Source organism: Hippocampus guttulatus, chromosome 7, assembly GCF_054856545.1.
Source record: "Hippocampus guttulatus isolate MCC_2025c chromosome 7, RoL_Hgut_1.0, whole genome shotgun sequence".
Classification (NCBI taxonomy): Eukaryota; Metazoa; Chordata; class Actinopteri; order Syngnathiformes; family Syngnathidae; genus Hippocampus; species Hippocampus guttulatus.
Window position 1 is genome coordinate 17,481,440 of NC_141267.1, and position 22,924 is coordinate 17,504,363.

General features: G+C 43.1%; 1 protein-coding gene across 2 annotated transcripts; it reads right to left on the minus strand.

Annotated features, from left to right (window-relative positions):
• Positions 1 to 13,369: 13,369 nt before the first annotated feature.
• On the minus strand, positions 13,370 to 22,607 carry mknk1 (MAPK interacting serine/threonine kinase 1). Of its 2 annotated transcripts, XM_086115660.1 has the most exons (15): positions 22,482 to 22,607; positions 21,680 to 21,742; positions 21,145 to 21,250; positions 20,966 to 21,064; positions 20,773 to 20,870; positions 20,539 to 20,618; positions 20,374 to 20,447; positions 20,188 to 20,292; positions 20,052 to 20,107; positions 19,387 to 19,482; positions 18,828 to 19,022; positions 18,040 to 18,204; positions 17,915 to 17,958; positions 17,074 to 17,182; positions 13,370 to 13,680 (listed from the first exon to the last, which is right to left on the minus strand). In XM_086115660.1, the coding sequence occupies exons 2-15, from the start codon at positions 21,731 to 21,733 to the stop codon at positions 13,663 to 13,665; spliced, it is 1,299 nt and encodes a 432-aa protein (XP_085971786.1). In that variant the 5' UTR covers positions 21,734 to 21,742; positions 22,482 to 22,607; the 3' UTR covers positions 13,370 to 13,662. The 2 variants fall into 2 exon arrangements, with proteins under 2 accessions (XP_085971786.1, XP_085971785.1); XM_086115659.1 differs by lacking the exon at positions 13,370 to 13,680 and having other exon boundaries at positions 16,078 to 17,182.
• Positions 22,608 to 22,924: the final 317 nt, after the last annotated feature.

The window sequence follows — 22,924 nt, forward strand, 5'->3', positions numbered from 1 at the left end:
GGCTTGTTTTAATGCACCATATTGGTTTACATACCATGCAAGAGGCAGGGGGTACACCCTGGACTGGTTGCCAGTCAACCTCTCAGGTACCCCCCCCCCCCACACACACAAACACATAAATGAGGTACTCACACTCTGTACTGACTATAAGTAGAAGTACAGATACTCTGGTATTCTCCTTTACTCTATTTCAAGGGGGCGTTTGTCATGCTGAGACTGCTCGTGAGATTTGAACGTAGCCTGATTTCCCGAAAGCACCCCACTACCCCTGACAAATGTCACAACCCTCACTTGGTATGCTGTTACCAAAGTGTGTCATGGTGATAAATAGCTATAGAGGAGCACGCTGGCCATCTTGAACAATGTAGCAATGCTAGCAACGCTAAGTTCACATTAGCTCTGTAAATAAAGCCAACATTAGCCTCAGCTACTACAATGCTAGCATGACTTCATCGTAACGGAAAATTGTGTGTTTGGACAGGTCAATGTTTGCATGTTGTTTGACCAATGAAAAATTAGAGAGAGTTTATTAGATTAACCTGTTAAACAGCAATGTTAGGAATTCAGTGTCGCTTCTGAATGCTCTCAGATATGCGAGTTCTCCACCTCTAGCAGCAAATCATAAATTTACACCTGTTTTGACTATGAATCGAATTCCTTCTTTTCTTATTGGCAAATGAAGACTGGGCTTTTTCCATGAGCAGGTAGTCCGCCTTAGTTTCAGCAAAGCTATCGAAGACCAAGGTAACAGTTCTGCGCAAGGATGCTGCTGGGATGTGCCCGCTTTGTGTGTGCTAGCAAGCGCACGAGCTACGATTGACTCTCTGGTTTTGTGTATTTACGTTGCATCGTCTTTTGCGGAGACTGAAAAAAACATCAGCAGCCTAAAACCCGTTCGCAAATGTTTGCACTCTAATAGTGTCTGCTCCAAGTTGCTCTCAAGAGTTGCACAAAAATCTGCTTCTTCTTTCTGTGTGTGTGTGTGTGTGTGTGTGTGTGCGTGTGTGTGTGTGTGTGTGTGTGTGTGTGTGTGTGTGTGTGTGTGTGTGTGTGTGTGTGTGTGTGTGTGTGTGTGTGTGTGTGTGCATGTGCGAACTCTTTTCTCATTCATTCTCCCTATCTGGATCAAGACCGAGCAAAGAATAACAAATGCATTTTGAGCTGAGAGAGAGAAAAAAAAAGGAGGGTGGGATGAATTTGGCGTGCTAAGCAGGCGGGCTAAACCCATTACCTAAGTGTTCTTTATCTTCCCATATGCTTTTGTTGTTTAATCAGCTTTGTATCTCTCCAAATCCTGGATTGAGATAACAAACAAATGGATGAGCTCAACACACAGAAGGAGAAAAAAAAAAGCCTTTCTGCTGGCATCTTAGAGGCCATTCCTAGTGCCGCCTCACGGTCAGAGCACAAAACAGAAGTGGGTCAGATTTGGGTTTTTTTTTTGTTTTTTTTGTGTCGCCATTTTTGGCCCAGCTCGTTGTTCCACTCTCACCTAAAATTACCCAGTCGTGCCTCCCTGTGACGGGCCGGCGGATGAGGAAGAAAGGAAGGCCGTAGCTGACAGATTTGCACTCGTCGGCGACAACTTCTCCTCTTTCGTCTTCTACATAAGAAAAGGAGGATTCCACTTCCAGATTAGCTCTGGCATTCAAAGATGAGCGCAGAGACGCTGAATACAGACAGCGCTTCACTGCCAGTGTGCTTGTACTACAGCCACACTCCTTATCAGATTTACTTCTGATTTGGCCTTGATGTTTGCAGCTGCTTTCAGGGATGCGGGGTGGGGAAGTGGGGGGGGGGGGGTCATTCATGCGGATGGTTGTTCGTCTATGTGTGCGTTGCGATTGGCTGGCAATCAGTTCAGGCTGATCAGAAAATGGATGGGTGGATATTCCCAAAATCATTAATAGAAAAATCTCAAAATACTGAATGTGTATTTCCGAGTAATTACAGTTTTATTTTTTGTCCTGTATGAAATTCTACTAAATCCTTGTAGGCTCTCTTTGGAATGCGCTCAAATTTCTGTGACTGTGACGTTGACTGCTGAAACTTAACACAAAAAGTATTGCCTCACTTCTTTTCCTGAGCTCCCAAAGTTCCATCTCAAATGACACGTTCATACTTTCATTTTTTTTGGGGGGGGGGGGGTGACACACGGAAACAATTGTGAACATAGCGGAGAAAGCAATGATGAGTGCGCGAGCAGGCCACCACCGTGTGCCTCTCACAGTTGAATTCCCTCAGGGTAGAGTAGCTCATCGCCGTACCCCCATCAACACACACACACACACATACCACTGCGCGGTAATGCTGGAGGGAAATAGCCCTCATTTATTATCGCCATGCCTCGTCTCGTCCCCTCGGTTCAGCGGGTGCGACGCCAAAGCACGCCTTCCGCTGCCAATGTCACACAATTACCTCTTAACTGCTCAAACAAATAGAGCGACCCGACGAGTGACATCAAATCAAAACTGTCACAGGTGATTGAGTCTAGTCATCAAGGCGGACCGCCCGATACCTGTCGGAAGGCCCCCAATGTGAGAGCCCTAATAATAGACCCCCCCCACCCCCACCCGCACCCCCACCACTATCGCATTGAAGTTGGGCACAGAGTACGGCGGCGTGCCCTCCTTTCCGGCTGCCCTGCTGCCACTTGGGACTCGAGATGGAGAGAAGTGCCTGCCGGATGGCGCGGGAGGATGAGGGCAAAACGATAGAAAGGAGATTGAAATTTTCCATCCTTTCTCAACGCGTGCTGGTTCCCAGCTGACCATGTTTTTAGAATGCGGGAGGAAAACCCACGCAATTATGGTGGAGGAAGAGATCCTGCCTGACTATAGGTAGAAATAGATATAGATATGGATATGGATATTGATATTCGGTGGTGCTTTGAGATACAAAAGTTTTCTTAGATACAAGGCGGGAGTCCGAAGAATTTTAATTATATTAATTTATTTATTTGCTTACAAGCTATAGATAAGAGCGTTGCCTGGTAGTTGGGAACCCAATTCAACACACTTCACAATAAGCAGCAGCACCTTGTCAAAAAGTGAACAATTCTGAGAAAAAAAAAAGGCTTCAAGCCATTTATTGACACTCGCAGTTGAAGTTTACTGTCAAACCAAAGATAAATCTCGGAGATTGTTGCATGTTGTGTATTTAAAACAAACACAACTTAGCCTTTCGTCCGCTAGTTTAATGCTAATGCTAATAGGACACAAATGGTGCAGCAACACATTTAGACATTCATATTTTAGTCCGTGTAGCTCTACTCCTGCCAGGTCGCCATTTCATTGTTTCAAAGTGTCACCCCGCCCCCCTCAAAAAAAAAACATGGTTAATTTGTTTTAAATTGGGTGATGACCGTGAGTTTGTTTACTTGGGTTATTTTTCAACCCCAATTTTGGGTGGTTTGTGCAAAACCCAATGTCTTGGGTGATTTTGCAGATTATTCATTTGACCTGACTTTTTGGGTTCAATAAATGAACCAAAACCCAAAAGGTTGTGTTGGTCCCTTTTTGATCCAAATTGGGTTATTTTTGACCTATGTTAAGTTTGACATTCTGATTAGGACTCAAATGTCAGATCACATAATGGCTCCTTGGCGGAGGGAACAGTGGCGCATCACCCAAAGGAAGAAAACAGACATCAAGGCGACGTGAGGGGGCACATTAGGGACACGACAACGATGATGATGATGATGACGACGACGTTGTCGGTGTCTGATGTAAATTGGAAAATGACACAGTCAACAAGACACGGCTGGCTGGCTTGCTTGCCACCGCCTTGACACTGACAAATGGAATATTTCAGAGGACTTAATCAGAGGAAATGGGGTCTGGTGTGCAGGTGACACGCGTCTCGCTCCGGCGCTCGCGCAGAGAAAACGGATTGCCCGCTTTGACACCGCCGCCGCCGCCGTCTCTCCATTTCCACCTCTGTCTGTCTCCCACCTTTTGCCTCTCACCACTTTGAAGACATTCGGGGCATTGCAAATATGAAGACATTTGACTCCGAAATACAAATGTCATGAGGGCTATCTGGGAATCGTCCACAGCAGTTAGATTTAGCAAAAGTATCGCAACACCTGGCCACAACACAACAGCGGGAAGAAGCAAATTCCAAATACTTCATTTATTTCCTGACAAATTTTCAGGTATCATCACTCTGTGAAATGAGGCATCGGATAGGAAATCCTCTTGCTCCTCCCAATGTGTTGTGTCATCGTAGTTAAAAACTCCCTGCTTCATGTTCCTCCATGTTTCTGCTGCCCGTTTTTATTTTTTCCTCCACCTTTAAGTCCCCAAGATTTTGATCAAGGTTGATTTTACCTTAATGTTTACATCTTCTTTACCTTGTGTTGCCATATTTGGAGGATGCACTCTAAAAACATTTAGATTAAAAATAACCCAAATTGGGTCAAAAAGTGACCGACACGCTACCTGGGTTAATTTGACCCAATTTTCTTGTGTTCTACAAATCTACCCACTTTTTGCAGTTTCATACAAAACGATCCGATTTTTTTTTCGCGGGGGGGGGGGGGGGTGTTAGTATTTTGTTCAAAACAACTCAGTTGTTTGGGGTTTGAAGGTTAGTTCAAATTGACCCAAGTAATGGATCGGTCCCTTTTTGACCCAATTCTTTTAAGAATGTGATAAAAGCAAAAAGCAAGTAAGTAGTGTTGTAATGAAGAAATCGTTTTTGATTTAAAAGATGTGAGTGCAATGAATCAAATGAATGAATCGTTCCACTTTACAAGAGTCACATGTGCGGAGTCGTTAGAAAAACAGTCACAAAAAAAATAGTACAGACACAAACCTCACCCCCACCCCAGATCAACTTATCGTATTGGCCCGAATATAAGACGGTGTTTTTTTGCATTGAAATAAGACTGAAAAAGTGGGGGTCGTCTTATATTCGGGGTCTAGACATTATACCCATTCACGACGCTAGATGGCGTCAGATATCACTGAAGCGAATGCTGAACTTGACTACTCAGGCCCAAGTGAAACCCCTACCACGAAGAATAAAAATTAAAATAGCGGTAGCACGAAGAAGAAAAATAAAAAATAGCGGTAAGAAAACAAAGAGAAGAAAATAATAGAAGAGATAACAGAAAATGGAGAAACGTAGCGACAATCTGGCGAAAAGTGGGTCGAAGATCGGCCAGGTTTACCGGCAGCTGAGGAGAAGTTATGATGTAACTTACATTTCAAAAACCAGAAGCCATTCATTTACGAATGTGATTCCACTTTAGTTGACATATTTAAATGTTCAGATATTAAGATTTTTCTCTCAAATATATTGTTATAATCATTTGTTTCAGATGTACTGTAATTATTTTCTGTATAAGAATTAATTTGGTGTTCAAAAAGTATTTTTTCAAACTTGAGTCTTGAAAAAGAGGGGGTCGTCTTATAATCAGGGCCGTCTTATTTTCGAGCCAATACGATATGTGCAGTAACAAAGTATGTGTACCCCGCTACTTCCCGACACTGGCAAAAATGAGGGTAACATCCTATGTTCCAAATCCATCACAAAGTGCGCGCAACGCCGTCAGGTGCTGATTAGCTGCCTCAAGTCTAGCAACCCCGGTATGAATCACAGCACAGGGGCCGCTGCCCCGTCGCTGCAGCAACAGATCAATGATAATTACCGCCTTGACACGAGTACGCTTATTACTGAACAGGATCAAGGTCCGGGGGCCCCAGAATGTGTTGGCCTCAAGGCCCGATCGATAGTCTGGGGGGCGGGGGAAATGGCTCTCCGGGGCCCGGGATTGGACTTTGGCGCTAAACAAGCCATAACGGCCTGCACGCATGACAGCTTAGGTGGAGATATGCGTGCTAAGGCTCCGTTCACCTCCTCGCTCTGTGGCTCCCGTTCGCCTCGGTGCTCCATCTAGTCACGGCCGGCGAGACGTCGGCGCCTCGGGCCTTGAGATGTGTTAACAAGAAGTGAGTGATCGGGGCAAGCGTGCTGCAACAATACAATGTGTTGCTTTAGGAAGAAAGAAAAAAAAAAGAGGGGGCCTGGTAACGTGATCTGAGGTTTGCCAGAGAGCGTTGAGATCAAACGGCGGCGTGCACCCACATGAACACACAAACAAGGCAGGAATAAGCACATCAATGAGTCGAAATGATGCTGATCCGTCTATGGCAGGCCTCATCTTCTTTTCTCTTTGATTTTTTTTTCACCGTTTCCCTCCTCTAGATCCCTTGTTTTTTCCCCCCCTCTCCTTTCCATTTTTTTTTTTAATCCGGTCACACCTGTAATCGGGCTGTGCGACAGGAAACTTCAGAGAATCAATTAGTCGCCGCCTCATCCCGCAGCCAAGACGATTCCTCTCGACTTGAGCCGCAAACTCCTTCTATCAGGAGTCATTCTGGCTGCCTAACACCCAGACTCCTCTCTCCTGAGCCCGGATACGTTTGACTTTAAGCTTCTAAAACGTTGACAACCCAAAGCGCCTTTCTCTCACAGCCAGCCAGCCTCACCCTGGCCCCCTTTTTTTTTTTCCTTCCTTTTCCTCTTTAGACGTTACCGTCACTGCTAAATAAGGACAGAGTTGTCGTTTATGTTGTTGTTTTGATGCCTTGTGGTGTTTCAGCTACAATTAAGTCAACATTTTGGGTAAAAAGATGGTGGGACGTGCGCTTGCCCTGCCCTCGCCAATTTGTGTACGGTGAACCCCATCCTATTTTCCGTTTGCTATTCACAAGGACGGGGCAAATCATCAAAATGCTTTTTCCCGATCATAAAAATAGACTAAAACTGATGAATGCACATAGGCAAATTTCTGCGTTCCAAAAGCGTCCAGCGTGCCCATGTGTATGTTTTGTTTTTGTTTTTTTGTTTTTTTTGCTTTGCTGAGTGGCTCCCGAAAAGCTCGCGATTTGACAATTTTACTGTTGGGATGGCAACACATGCGCATTGACTTGTTATTTTTTTCAAAATCAAATCATCTATATGGCAATTCATTGGTTAGGGTAATGTTTTAAGATGATCGTAAAATGATATGAATGTGTTCTGGGGTTGTAGTTTACGGAATTGTGAGGGGAAATAGGAGCAGTTTGAAAAAGCAGTGGGAGCCCGGTGGTCCAGTGATTAGCGCGTCGACCCAGGTCCGGCCTCCCTGTGTGGAGTTTGCATGTTCTCCCGGGCCTATGTGGGTATTCTCCGGGTACTCTGGTTTCCTCACACATTCCAAAAACATGCATGGCAGGTTGATTGAACACTCTAAATTGTCCCGAGGTGTGAGTGTGAGCATGGATAGTTGTTCGTCTCTGTGTGCCCTGCGATTGGTTGGCAACCGGTTCAGGGTGTCCCCCGCCTACTGTCCAAAGACAGCTGGGATAGGCTCCAGCACCCCCCCCCCGCGACTCTTGTGAGGATAAAGCGGATCGGAAAATGAATGAATGAATGAAAAAGCAGTCAGCTGTAACACAAAACCGTCAGGCTTCTGCAAGAAAGCAGAACATGTCAGGAAAAGCTGACTAGAACAGCCGAAAATGATTTTGGGCTAAATCAAAGACGCTTTAAATGGTGGCAGTCGTGCACAGGTTATAGTTCACATTAATGGTGGAAAGAGCTTTGAAAAGATTTCCTTTGGTCTCATTTTTCATATCACAAAAACGCTGGCATTCAAATAGGTGGGGGTGTTGACTTTTACTCTCAACGCTGTATATCAAAATCCAGCCGACAGTAATGGTAATCAAAGCAGCCCCGAGCCCACTGCAAAAGTGAGCCTCCTCCGTCGGCCCCTCGAGTGGCGTCTGGAACAAACAGAACATTGAAGCGGTCAGATTTAATCCCTTGCCCCTTTTCTTTTGTGTGCAGATTAGAGACTAAGGAGGATTTAGAGGAGCTTGGATTCTCTTGTTAAGAGACGCTGTTCTCCACTTAACCTGCAATTTACCTGTCACTTAAACCGCGCCGCAGCCATCATCCAACACCTTGTGTATGGTAGGGGGGAGCTTTTCTTTTTAGCTTGTTTACAATGCTGAGGAGAGAAAGGTGTTGTGTTCGCTTGAGCCACAGAAAATCCGGATTATGGAGGTCAGAGCAGTTACACCTCAAACTAAAATGAAGTGTCGATTCATTACTAAGAGCCACGGTTCCGGTAGGGTCCGTTGGGTCACTCGCCAAGTGGAGTTCACTTTCAGAACTGAACATCCGAACGTCAACGGCGGCTGTCGTACAAAGGAGCAATTTGAGTCACAGCCGAGAGCTCTCCCCCCCCCCCCCCCTCCCCCCGGTTCTGTCCTTTGCGAAGGCAAACAAGCGCCCACCTCAGGGTGGAGCTCTGCGCCAGACTTTGATACGTCCCTTAAACTCCACTAAACTGCCCCACTGGTTTTCACACCCGTACGCATTAGCCTATGTCTTAAAACCAAACAGTTTATCGTTCGCCGCTAAATTTAGACACCCTTCAGGCAGCTTGGAATCTGCACACAGATCCTATACGGCAGCGGTCCCCAAGCTTTTTTACCCCACGGATCGGTTTAATGTCAGACAATATTTTCAGGGACCGTCCTTTAAGGTGTGGTGGATAAATACAACAAAATAATATGATATGACCCGCATGAAAACTGTGTTATTTTCTCAACATGAATAATAAACACGAATCGTGACACGAGGAACGTACGGATCTGTCCTAAAAGAAAATTTTCTAGCTAAGAAATTTCTTCCAGAGCCAATTCATTTTGTAAGTAGAGGTACCACAGTATTTCATTCCCTTAATGGAACCTGATAACATGATAAGATGTCCCCTGTAGTGACGGCTGTCCCTGAAAGGGTTAAAGAACTTTGCCGTCACCTGTACTTTATTTTTAGAATATCATCTCCTTTCCAGCCAAGAGCCCTGGAGAGTTCCCCCCTCTGTTTTTATTCCGCAAGAACCCACATGTCCAAAAAAAATAATAATAAAAATTGTCCTCGATGGGCTCGGGCCGGGAAAATTCCCCAAGTTAAAACCCATTAGCGAGCTATCAGCCTGGCCATAATATAGTCGAACCACCTCATTTACCTCAGTGTCAAGCGCTGTCAGGAACCACGGGCCTGGAGACGCTCCTCCGGTGGGTCTGCTTGGAGGTATCACACATGCACACACACACACAGCCAGTCGTCATCAAAACCAGCAAAGGACGGTCAAATATGTCACATTGGGGGGAGACTTTTGGAATGAACATTCACTAACCATATCAACTCTAGTTGTAGTCGAGCAATCGGTCAAGAAGCGTTGGTCGGTTTTGAAAGGGAAGTGAGATGTGGGGACTGGTGGACAAGTGGTGGTCAGAGCATGGCTATTCCATCTCTCTCTCCCGTTGCGATGGGTATTAAAAATGACTTTTGTGCATATAAACACAAACATGGCGAACTACCTCGACCCCAGAATGCAAATGGTAGAGTCCTGCTGCCTCATCTTTACGTCTGAAACGTAATCTATATGATGCAATTCTTCTTTCTTACACTTTTTGTATGACAACTTGTGCTGCTTTAGTGAGTTTTGCCCATATAATGAAATTATTATTTTTCAAGAATATTTTTAATTGAAATGAAATTTTTTAAAAATGTAACCAGCTTTGTCACCTTTTTGGGGGTGGGGGGGGAGGTTCAATGATCGTGATGCTGGTCCTTCTGGTGTGTGTGCATTGTTCACCCGGGGGGCGGGGGGGGGGGGGGCTAATATGATAAAAGACATACATGGAAACGGGACTTGTCTCAACTCCTCAGCAGTAATATTAGTTATTCTTCCCAGAGGATAAATAATACATGCCTGCGAGTATTGTTATATTATCTGTTTGCCATACACATTTTACAAAAAACTCAATCGATAAATACATTTACTTGGGTGTGTGTGTGGGGGGGGGGGGGGGGGCTGTGCGAGTGCTTATGTCCACTGCCTCTCCTTGGATCCCCCAGTGTACCTTTATGTGAAAATGATATGGTAAATATGGAAAGGGGCCCCAAAGGCACAAAAGGCCCAGCCCCCTCTTTAGGAGTGGATAATTGACTCCTTTTTCCTGCTAGATAATTCATTGCTTGCATATGCCAGCTAATACATCAGATGAAAAGTGCCCTGGCCCCTCATCTCCCTTGACACACACACACACACACACACACACTAGAGTACAGCGCTATGCATTAAATGACAAATGGGGGCACTTCTAGATCCATGAATGAATTATGTCTTCTAAATACCTTGAGCAGAGGCAACCGTCACTCGGCTAATCTGGGACAAAATATGACCAGCTCGGCGTTACAAAGGCCTGCTAGAGAATGAGGCGAGAAATGAACGCACATTAACACCGAACGTCTGATTCAGCGTCGCTGGGCATTTGCACATTTATCAAGAGATGGCAATGCACCCCCCCCCCCCTCCTTCGTTTCTTCCCGCACACACACGTACACACAAGCGCGTGCGGGCGTCCCGTCTGTCATTTTAATGCGGGCCCTGGCATTGAAATAGATGAGGATTATTCCAGCAGGACAGTGATATCATTTGTTTTACAACAGCCGAGTCAGCACTCACAACAGTCATTCGGGAATTAGAAAGAGAAGGCCCCTTTGCAAAGTGAAAAGGAGCAGCAAATAATGAATGAGACGAGATGTTAAACGCTCGTTCGCCAAAAACACGGGCGACGAGGCGGAAAGACAAACAGTAACGTGCGAAATCAGTCACCTGATGATGTTCACGCCCGGTGGTCCAAAAGAAAAATTGACCAATGGGGTAAAGCATTAATTAGGGCCCAAACAGTGACCACGGTGAGGCCCTTAGTGTTTCTGTCGAAATGATTATTTTTCTGTGCAATGAATTACATTTTTGAAGGCCTCATCATGAACGAAAGCTCACAAAACTTTGTACAGCTACTTGATATTTTAAACTTCTCATACATGAGTACAAAAAAAAGAAAACGGTGTGTCGTGCCCCCTACACAGGTGCCCCCCACCCCATCCAGGAATGTTTGACCTTGTCGAATTGGAATTTTAGTCATCAATTTTTAACCCTAACAAAAACACCAGGATTCCACCAGATAGCGCCAAAGTAATACACAAGTACTGTAGCCCCAAAAGGAGCAAATAGACAACGTTTTTAGCAAAGAATGAAAGATTGTTTCCATTTTAAAAATCCTATCCAAATTTGTAAATGCCAAATTTCGAATTTGCACGGGTTCACCAGAGCTCAAATCATGCTCAGGGATCCACCATGCGGGAACGAATGCCATGCAGCCTACACTGAATTTCGGCAATTGTTCTGATTGTTATTGAGATTTTAAACGTAGTTGTCAAATTGAAATTGAAAAGAGATAGATGGATAGATAGACATACAATTGAACTCTTTCACTTAACTTCGTTCACCCTTTGCGGTCAAAAATACACGGTGACCTTACAATTGTTCTCTATTGGGACATTTCACCAATGAAATGTTTTACCTACGGGAAATGCTTTTTTCTTTTTTTACGCAGCCATTTCATGCTGCAGGGCAATATTCGAATTCCCTTGAAAGGAGTGCAGGAGGCCCATGAACCAAATTAAGAGAAGACAGTCACGGGCCTGTGATTTATTCAAGGCCCCTCTCAATGATAAGCTATATTTATTGACATTCTGGTTTATTCAATCGACAACGAATGTAGCAATTTCCACAGTGTTTTGTTTAATTGAATGTCCATTTCTAAATATATATTTTCAGCACTTTAGTTTTTGCTCCCATTTTTTAAGACTTTTATATCCACTCTTAAATCTAGTGGGTTAAATTGCATAATTGCAAAAACAAAGTGGGAGCAAGATATCGAACATATTAGGCCAAAATGGACTTCACTTTTAGTGCATTGCCCAAAATGGCGACCAAATTCAATCTTCAACCCCCAAAACAATGAGTCAAAATAATGAATCCAATCTGCTCAAAATCGACAGCTGTCTTGTGAGTGGGTAGGAAAACAAACCAGCATTTTGTGTGTGTGTGTGTGTGTGCGTGTGCGTGTGCGTGTGTGTGTGTGTGTGTGTGTGTGTGTGTGTGTGTGTGTGTGTGTGTGTGTGTACATGAAAAGACAATTGATCTCAAATATTGCACACAAATCTTTCGAAATCTGTTTTAGTGAGCACTTCTTCACAAGTGGGGTAAAGTAAGATGCTGATTAAACAACAGGATCGTAGGATTGTCCAGGTGCACCTTGGGCTGCCCACACAAAACATTTTTACTGTATCATATACAGTATTTATTGTGACACTTTCTGCGTACTATACAACAAGCGAGACCCTAATGAAGACAAACACGATCGAGAAATGCTTATCTGAATGAGTGCTGAATGATCGTTCCTCTCCAGTAAGATGAACAGCAGGTCGGGCTCGCGCGCATCAGTGCACCGTCGAAATGACGAGACTACCCTCTAGTGGCGGAGGTGAGCACTTCTATCAGCAAAATACAGTACAGCGATCCCTCGCTACTTCGCGGCAGTGTTGTGTCCAAGGACCGGCAATCCGAGGCCAAGGCCAAGGCCGAGGACTGATTTTGAAGCTGAGGCCTAGCCGAGGACATGTATAAAACAATGCTATCATACCACTTGGCAGGTCTTCATGATTTGCAACACCCCTCCATCATAACCCCTTGCACTCCCTAACGCTTGAATGAAGTGTTATTATTCAAAGAGTAGAACAGTCAGGGTACGTGTTATTTATGAGTATGTAAGTCCCATTATGCATTGAGAGTCCCAAATTTCGAATTCTGAAATGGTCTACTTATTCAATTGCATATGATGATAACACAAACAACAACATATGCATACAATTATAAACAAATGCTGCAAAAATTTGAATAATTCAGTAGCAGGCCCGAGGATTTTGGAAATTCATGGTAACCGTTTTTCGGTTCCGTCGGATTACCCATTGGGAAACCACGGTAACTAATGTTGGGTTCCGTAAACGTTCATCATGGGAACCCATTTTCCTTTGGACGATTCATACGAAAAATCAGACTGGCATTCCCATTTCTTAAATGTCGTAATTAGTAGACCTTTGTGAGGTTTTTTTCGCCGCCATCTCAAACTTTCATCCGCGCAATTCCTCAGTTTGCGGACTAAAATACCCAGTCAGCAAAATTGGTCTGGCCCAGCTCTGGGGCAGACACGGCACGTACACTCGGCCCACATACCTCAATGAATGACGGTCCTGCGGTGGCCCACGTCTGGCATCCATGATGTGGGCCGCATTCGGCCCAGATCTGAGCCGCATTGTAAAACCATATCTGGCCCTACTCCGACCCGACGCTGGGCCAGAACAGCTTCCTGATATCAGCATGAATTCAACCTCAACTAAGCCACATCTTTCATGAGCCATATCTGACCCACATTAAAAAAAAAGTATCAAAAACGACTGTTATAAAAATATGTTTATTGTCATAATTTGTGAACCTCACATATAACTCCACATACACTGGAAAAATGCACTTTTCTTTATTTAACAGTGAACACAAAGTCCAAATTGGAATGCAGCTTACTCTTGAACAATATTTTTCTGTCCATCAAATTGTTGCGCTCTCCATGTCCTCTTTTCTTCTCATGCTCTCCTTCCTGTCACCATCCCGATCAGGAGCCAAATGTAGCCATCTTTTGATTGTGACATCAATTTCCTGGTCTGAGGCCCAAGATGTTAGGCTGTTAGGTCTCACAGCAGCTGTAAGAACTGTAAGAAAACAAGAATGGACAGTGTGTTAGGAAAACAAACATTTGTACATGTCATGAAAAATGAATAGTCAGTAAAAATAACCCCTGAAATTTCTTATAACAATAATAATAATACATTTCATATTTAAGCGTCTTTCAAGATACTCTAGGACACTTTACAACCAAAACTAAACTAGGTGTGACGCTGTGGGGCGGAATATTTGCCACCAAAAACTAAACGTGAATAACTTTTAAATAGTTTATACTGAATTTGAATTACGTGAATTGAAGGTCAGTGGCTCGGATTATGGATGGATTTGCATATTTTACTGTGAATCATATTGAATAACTGAATCTGAATTGGACAATCTGAATTTGAAACGATAGACTTTTTTTTGTTTGAAACTGTATTTGATCCTCACTGAAAATTTAATTCTGTTTAGTTTCATATTCAGTCTTACAAATACAAAACGACGTTTTTTTTTCAGATTTTGTTTTTGAATTGAGGTACTAAGTTTTAAATTAACTTTATGGTCAACTATGAAGTATCCGGTTTGTATTGCAGCAAACGGAATCAAAATTAATATTGTATTTCAGTGCAGAAAGGGTTCTTTTTGGCAGAACCTCTGACTGTTCAATCACCTACATTTTCACAAGTGATGTGTCGGTCGCGAGCGAGCCGGTACAAAGTGAACTTTGAAGTGAACGATGAGCCATTTTTAGACGAAAAAAAACACGACCATGAATAGTAAGGCGTTTTAACAAAAAAAAAAAAAAAAACAACCATGTATAGTAAGACGTTTTTAGACGGAAAAAAAACCCGACCATGTGTAGTAAGGCGTTTTTCGACAAAAAAAACGACCATGAATAGTCAGGTGTTTTGAGCCAAAAAAAACGACCATGAATAATAAGGCGTTTAAATTTTTTTTAAAAACGACCGTGTATAGTAAGGCGTTTTAACAAAAAAAAAAGACCATGTATAGTAAGGCGTTTTTAGACGAAAAGAACGAGAATGTGTAGTAAGGCGTTTTTAGCCGAACCCCCCCCCCCCCCCGACCATGTATAGTAAGGCGTTTTAACAAAAAAAAAACGACCATGTATAGTAAGGCCTTTTTAGAAGAAAAAAACGACCATGAATAGTAAGAAGTTTTTAGCCGAAAAAAACAACCATGCAAAGTAAGGCGTTTTTAGCCGAAAAAGATGACCATGTAAAGTATATAGTAAGGCGTTTTCAGCCGAAAAAAACTACCATGTATACAGTCAGCCGTTTTTAGCCAAAAATCATGACCATGTGTAGGAAGGCGTTTTTAGCCGAAAAAAACCCGATCATGTATATATAGTCAGGCGTTTTTAGACGAAAAAAGCAGCCATGTGTAGTAAGGCGTTTTTCAATAAAAAAAATCGACCATGAATAGTAAGGCGTTTTAACAAAAAAAAAAAAAACGACCATGTATAGTAAGGCCTTTTTAGAAGAAAAAAACGACCATGAATAGTAAGGTGTTTCGAGCCCAAAAAAAACGACCATGAATAGTAAGGTGTTTCGAGCCCAAAAAAAACGACCATGTATAGTAAGGCGTTTTTATCCGAAAAAAACGACCATGTATATTAAAGCGTTTTTAGCCGAACAAAAAAACGACCATGTATAGTAAGGCGTTTTTAGCCGAAAAAAACGACCATGTATATTAAAGCGTTTTTAGCCGAACAAAAAAACGACCATGTATAGTAAGGCGTTTTTAGCCGAAAAAAACGACCATGTATAGTAAGGCGATTTTATCCGAAAAAAAAACGACCATGTATATTAAAGCGTTTTTAGCCGAACAAAAAAACGACCATGTATAGTAAGGCGTTTTTAGCTGAAAAAAATGACCATGTATAGTAAGGCGTTTTTATCCGAAAAAAACGACCATGTATAGTAAGGCGTTTTCAGCGCAATAAACGACCATGTATAGTAAGGCGTTTTAAGCCCCAAAAAACGACCATGTATAGTAAGGCGTTTTTAGCCCCAAAAAACGACCATGGTACCTTTACATGATCGTTTTTTTTCGGCCAAAAATGCCTTACTATACGTGGTCGTTTTTTGGGGGCTAAAAACACCGTGCTATACATGGTCGTTTTTTTGGGGCTAAAAATGCCGTGCTATACATGGTCGTTTTTTTCGGCTTAAAACGCCTTACTATCCATGGACGTTTTTTTTCGGCTAAAAACGGCTTACTATACAAGGTCTTTTTTTTCGGCTAAAAACGCCTTACTATATACATGGTCGTTTTTTTGGGGCTAAAAACGCCTTACTATACATGGTCGTTTTTTTTCGGCCAAAAATGCCTTACTTACTTGGATGTTTGTTTGATATGTGCTGACAAAGTTCTCTCTTTTCTCTTTGAATCATCATCCGACTGATCGATCCACCACATTCACATGAAGTAAATCCCCTTTAATACCAATGCGGAATCCTGTAAATTCCTTCATCAATGTTAACAATGTGCATCATGAACCTCAACAAGAGAACATCTCACATTTTAAGTTGCCAGACATAAAATGTGGAAGCATCAGGTTATAAAAAGTAACAAAAATAACCTTGGCTTGTGCAAAGCAGGCTTGCACGTTGACTGTGCTTGAGACAAATCAAAATTCACAATATGTATAACGGCGATACTGGAAATGCTATGTCAAACTTTTAAAGTACGTTCGTGCTGCAGTTAACATGCACTCTATGTGAAAAATTAATGACAAAAAAAATAAAATCCATTTACTACTTCTTTCTTCACAGTCTGAAAATTAAAAAAATAAAATAAAATAGAAATCACAACCCACTTGAACTTAGTTCACATCCGGACCCTTCCATTCGCACAGACTGACAGGCATAAAAAGCTAAAAATAGTTATTAAAAAAAAAGAAAAAAAAAAGACTATTTTGTTTCTTCATGCGATCATAAGGTAATCAATCATACAAAGCAAGGTGACAACAATAAATATAAAAACAATAACTGATTTAACGAATTCTTGTTTCTTAATTTAAAAAAATAAAATAAAAAAGAGGGAGGGATAACAAAAACAGATTTGGTTGAAGATGTCAGGAGCTTCCCAGAGGTTCCCAAGAGGAAGTGCTACTTTTGCTGCAGGTGATAAGAAGCGGCAGCGGGCGAAAAGCTTCTCTGATACGACTTATCAGTCGCGATAGGCAGGCCCATCACACACACACACACACACACACACACACACACACACACAGGGTGTAAGAGAGGACAGATTAAAAAACAAAAACGAAAAACGCGATGGCAAGCGGCTCATTTTCAGGCCGTCAGCTCAGTCGTGCCATCTCGGCCGCGCAGGGCGTTGGACTGCGCCCTCCTGCGAGCCAGTCTGGAGTTGGACGGTGGAGAGAGCCTCATGGAGCAAATGACGACGGGGCACACCTCTTCGTCTTCTTCCTTCTTTTGCTGCTGCTCGTCGTGCTGCGACAGCTGCCGGTGGAAGGCGATGGCTTCGGCTGCGAACTGGCTCAGGTCTTTGGTGCTGCTGTTCCTACGATGTCGACGTACAAAACGCTTCAGAGATGTTTTTTTGACTTGAGTGTCAACATAAAGGAGAACGATTTTAACGCTCATGTTCCACTCATTTTAATAATATGGATTGTTTGAGGCCGACATTAATTACCCTATTATTTTAAAATATATATAATGACTAAAATAAGGACTTTTTAGGTCCCTTTTATTTACTATGTGACTCATGACAAAAACAAAACACACGCCTATTCACCATTTTCTTTAGCGCTGCTCCTGCACATTTCCAGCCTATGAAACATGCAAACAAAAAATGCTGGCCACACTCTTCCACGTTGTTTGCTGAGTTGTTGCGGCAGAGTTTGATTTTTGGAGCGGGTTGCTGAATGTGGATTTTGGTCCAAGCGCACTAAGCTTTCATACTCACTGTTTTGTTTTTTTTTGTCAAATATAAAAGTATTACTTTGGCGCTATTTTGGTGGAAAGGAACATCCCAAAGAACAATGTTAAAGTGAAGGGAACAGCTTTGCTCACACAGGCCATCGACTCGTTTTAACAGAAAAGTAGTGCTTTGCTGCCAACTGCAGGCAATTAAAAACTTCTTGTGTGAGCTTTCACTTGCTATTAGCTGTGGGGCTCGATCCCTATGCACAGCAAATAGCGAAGGAAACTTGTAATATATGTAAACCGTGTAAGATTTCATTCTCACTTCTCACGGTATCTATTTCAGTGGTTTTATGACTTTCCGTCTTACCTTTGTAGGGCATGAGGTGTTGGAAGACCTCTCTCTGGTGCATTCTGTGCAAGAGGGAGGCAAAGCAATGTGAAATACAAGTAGACAATCATTTACCATACAAAACAAAACAAAAAAACACCTACCCCCTGCACCCACGGGTGCTTGAGGACCTGAGCGGCACTGAGGCGCAGAGTGGCATCTCGTACTAGCAACTTGCTGATAAGATCTTTGGCGGCATCGGTGATGTGAGCCCAGTCCTTGTCCGGAAATTCATATTTGCCCTGCTGGATGCTCTCGAACAGGTGACTCTGTGGGCGGTATGTTACATGGTGTCTTAACTCAACATGCGTCATGCATTCTAGAAGCGAGGTGACATTTTCGGCACGCTAGCTGCATGTTTCTACTGCGATGGCGTTCATTTTTTTTTTAAGGCGACCTCATTGTGACAGCACGTGAGCGTCGCCTGATGGGCGCGTGAGATTTAGTCAGGTGATGATCAGATGATGGCGGAGGAGAAAAGTGATGAACGCCCTTCGCCTCTTAACATTCTTACTACAGATGCACCAACCTGTTGGAAACCGCGCAGTGACAGGCGAGGCGCAATAAATCGAGCACAAATCTGCATAAAAATGGCAGGGAAAGGAAATAAATGCTGTACATTCTGCGACATTTGAATAATGGACTGATTTGTTGGACCGGTGTAATTAGTTATTTGTGTGTACATGTATATTGCACATCATTAAAACATTTATAACTCTACAATGTTTTAAGTGATATTTTCACAGTGCTCCCTGTTATACAAGTAAACACCGTTAAACGTCTTTCTTTCTTTTACGAAAACATTTAAATATGAATTAGGCAACTATGCTGAGAGTCTAACAATGCGTGGACGTGTCATGTTCGAGGCCACATAATTGTCGAGTCTCATTACCTGGCACGTGCGGCATGTTTCCCCCCGGTCCCACCCGCAATCGCTGCCGCAGTGGCCCGTGAAGGGGGGGCTGCCGCTCAACAGGATGTAGAGAATGACCCCGAGGCTCCACAAGTCGCAGCGTTTGTCATAGAAGGACGCCTCGTCGGTGAACACCTCCACCACTTCTGGAGCCATGTATTCTGCTGAGCCACACTAAAAAAACATAAAAATAATAATAATAAAAATAAAGGGAGAGCGCAAATGACCAGAAGTTTGTAGCATTTTAGTGACAAGCAAAATATTTTACAGATTGCAACCAGTGTTTCTCTACCTTGACTGAACATAGTCGACTGACAGGTTAATTGTACCTTCTGCCACCGAGTGGGAGAACATTTAATTGTCCTGCCTGTCACTACATCACCAGCATAGATGAACCAAGAGGCATTCTTACTCATATATAAAATGTTTGGACCCATTAAGTGCGATTAGATAATTTCCTGTGGTACACTTGATCATCTCTCATGGTCCACAAAAGTGCCGGAACACAGTGGTTGGAATAACAAGCGGCAAATCTTACCGGCGTGGTGAGTTCTGGAGTGGTTATCGGTGTGCAGGCGCTGCTGAGCTGCACGCCGCTTCCCAGGTCAAAGTCGCAGATCTTTACCGGTGACACCTGAAGAGAGACAGATGGAGGGTTCCTGAAGGTTCGAAAAAAATGTTCAACTGAATGGTCTACATCACTGGTGTCGAACTCAAGGCCCGGGGGCCAAAGCCGGCCCGGCATCTTATTTTGTGTGGCCCGCGAAAAAAAATGTACGTGTCAGCTAGCATGATTCTTTCTAAAGTCTCGACCAAAAGGTCAAATTATCATATGCAATAAATAACGTTGAGATTTTCCAATAATTTTCCGACCCTGTAACTGAACAAACCACAATAGGTGACTTGACTGATTTCAAAAGTAGCAATCTGTTAATTTGTTGTGTACAAGTGATAATACGATGAGACGATAAAACATTTTGGTGGTTTCACTTTCACAAGACGTAACTCCAAAGTGGCCCGCGGCAAAAATAAGTTTGTCACGCCCGGTGACAACATAGTCAAATTTAGGCCCTTTTTAGGACCTATTTTCAAGCAAGCAGCACTTTACAGCTGTGGCCAATCACATGTTTTGTTTTGTTTTTGTTAGTGGTAAAGCATTTATTAAAACCAAAATTTCAAGCGCCGGTTTGGAGCCTGGCTTACTTGATCAGTGTGTTCACAAAGGACGTTATCCAGTTTGAGGTCCCTGTGAGCAATACCTGTAAAGACAACGGACTGTTACCATGACAACTAGGACCGTCAGTTGGATGTGGGTAGATTGGACAAGAAGGTGTCTTACCCTTTGTGTGTAGAAAGTCAAGCGCTTGGGCGATGTCACGGACCACCTTGCTAGCCTCCAGCTCATCAAAGTGCTTCCGGTTCTGGATGTGCGTAAGGATGGACCCTTGGGACATAAAACAATCACATTGCGTGGGTGTATGTCGCAACGCGTGCAGACACAATGGGCACTGTTCTTTTGGCTCACCTCCTCGCAACTTCTCAAACACCAAATAAAAGCAGGTGTCGTCTTCAAAGAACTCGATCAGTTCCAGAATGTTCCTGAGTCAAAAGATCACCAATTTAGTTTGGGTTCACATCATTTGCAGTCATTTCATGGAATGTCTTTCAGACACGACATTAATTCCCTCACCTGTTTCCTTGACACTGGTAAAGCGTCTCCACTTCTCGGAAGACTCGGCGGCGGCTGTGACCCGCACTCTTTTCGATGATCTGTATGACAGACCCAAAAAAAAATACATTTCACTGCAATGTTATGCAACTATCGGCCTGGTTTGCTTCGAGGCAATATCAGCCTTGAAAGATTTCAGCCCATCTCAAAATGTCTCACATTGCCCTTTTTATACAAACTAATTTTGAATGTCACCTTTACTGCATACTCCTGCCCGTTCTGCAAGCTGACGCATCCTTGGACTTTGGCACAAGCCCCCTGGCCCAGCACCTCATCCGTCAGCTTATAGAGCTCTAAAATGGATATATATATATATATACACGAATATATGAATGAATAAAATAAATGCATATGGAAATGAGTCATATTCAAATCCTGCCGTAATTACCATCAAAAGTGCCAGTGGAGCTGTTGGTCGCTCTTGATCTTTTCTTCTTTTTTCGCTTGGCAGCATCTGGGATGTTCACAGGCTGGCTTTTCTCAACTTCTGATGCAGCACATGAGGACAACAACAAATGAAGACATTTGAAACAATGTCTGCCGCACTGCGCAATAGGGCTGTCGTACCTGCAGGGACTTGAGCGATGTGCTGCCTGTCATCTGCAACAATCCCATTCTGCTGCTGCTGTTCCCCATAACACTGCCCTACTTGGCCCAGAGCCAGGGAGTTGCCCTGGAACAGACAGGAAATGTGCAAGAGTGGTGTAAAATCAAGTGCTGACTCTGCTGAGAAAGTAGAAGAGGAAATGCATGAGCTTCCACTTTTATTTCACAGTCTTGGTTGACTTATTTCCAATTGGAAAACGTCACAACTTGATTTAATGAAAAACCTCCCAAATCAAACTGCGTTCAAGCTTAGACAGTAGACTGTAATAAAACTATTTATTGCACAGTTCCTCTCAGGCAACCTGCCAAAGCAGTAGCTTGCGGTTAGTCTTCAATATGCTAACCTTATCGGCGATTATCACAAGTACCTACAAATCCAGCCAGAGTACATGACTCACTGAGAGCGATAGAACGTCTGTATGTAAAGGTAGATAAGGCTGACAAGTCAGGGCAGTGATAAGCGGATGTTTCACATCAACGAGGTGACAGATCATACCTGGAGCGAATGCTGGAAGACATGCAACTCCGTCATCACGCTGTGCCTCACCATAGCTGCTAACTGAGAAAACATTACAAATATTTAGTTGACCTGGAATGGCCCGCATCTGCTGAAACTTACTCAGACGCCAGAACAAGATAAGATGACAGTCAAGAATTTCAGTTCACGTGTCAAACCAGTGCCTCACAGAGGAATTGGTTCTTTGGTTGCACGTAAATAATTCTTCAGTCGTAACTAAGTCATTTTATTACTGATAGTGTCGTGTCACTTCAAGTCATTAAACTAAGCGCTAAAAATGGCGTTATGCTGTAAACTAATAATGATTCATGTGTTACCAAACTATATGTTGTATCTATTTCATTTTGCATTTTAACCATCTAAATCTCTTCGTCAGACCTCTGAGAGAAACCTTATATAAATAAATGGCCTTAGCAGGATACATCAGTCCGAAATCCAATTGCGAGCCATCGTTAGCAAATCCAAACCAGGTCCTGACGTCATTGACAGTCACGGCATCGTCAACAGGTACGAACGTCAACACTGATATTTGACTTTTGTTGCAGTAAATGTTCTTCTCAACACTGGCTTGGTAAAAGAAAGTGGCTATTTATTAACATTAAAAAAAAAACCACACACACACAAACGACGTTGTGTTGTCAGCGTTAGCCAAAGCTTGCTGGTTAGCCTAGCACAGAACTGTAAAGCCCCGTCCGACTGCTATTCATGCCGTCCCTACATATTTTAAAGATCATCCGGGTGCCGTACAAGCCAAATATTAGACATGAAGCGGTCCGGTAACCTGAACATTCTCCGAACTGGCCAAATCCCCGCCGGTCAGAGTCTTCGAGAGATGATGTAAGATCTCATCGCTAGTCGAAAGCCATCAAACCAGTTCGCCACTGACGCGCCCAGCGGGCAACCACACGAAAATATATCACCACGCCTACGTTCTCGTATTCTCTTCTCCTATTGGTTGTATACGACTACGTCACGTGACGTAATTCAGCACGCCTCTACGCTGTCGGGAATGTTTTTATCCAGGTGGTTGTAATTTTTTTTAAAGTTTCTCTTTACTTCTTTATGCCTTTCATAGCTTGGCATTTTACTGTCAGTGGTGAATCACACACCAAACAAACGTTGAATGAGAATAAATAAAAATGATTAGTTTATAATTGTGTAAAGTCTTTCTACATCTTTATACAGTATTAGGCATGTTTTGATCTGTGTGGTGAACTTCAGAGA

Coding starts and splice junctions, on each gene's coding strand:
- mknk1 (XM_086115659.1), bottom strand. CDS start 21,733: ATGGTGAGGCACAGCGTGATGACGGAGTTGCATGTCTTCCAGCATTCG. Junction 17,959..18,039: donor AGCACCCGTGGGTGCAGGGG/GTAGGTGTTTTT, acceptor CCTCTTGCACAG/AATGCACCAGAGAGAGGTCT. Junction 17,183..17,914: donor ACACCTCATGCCCTACAAAG/GTAAGACGGAAA, acceptor TCGACATCGTAG/GAACAGCAGCACCAAAGACC.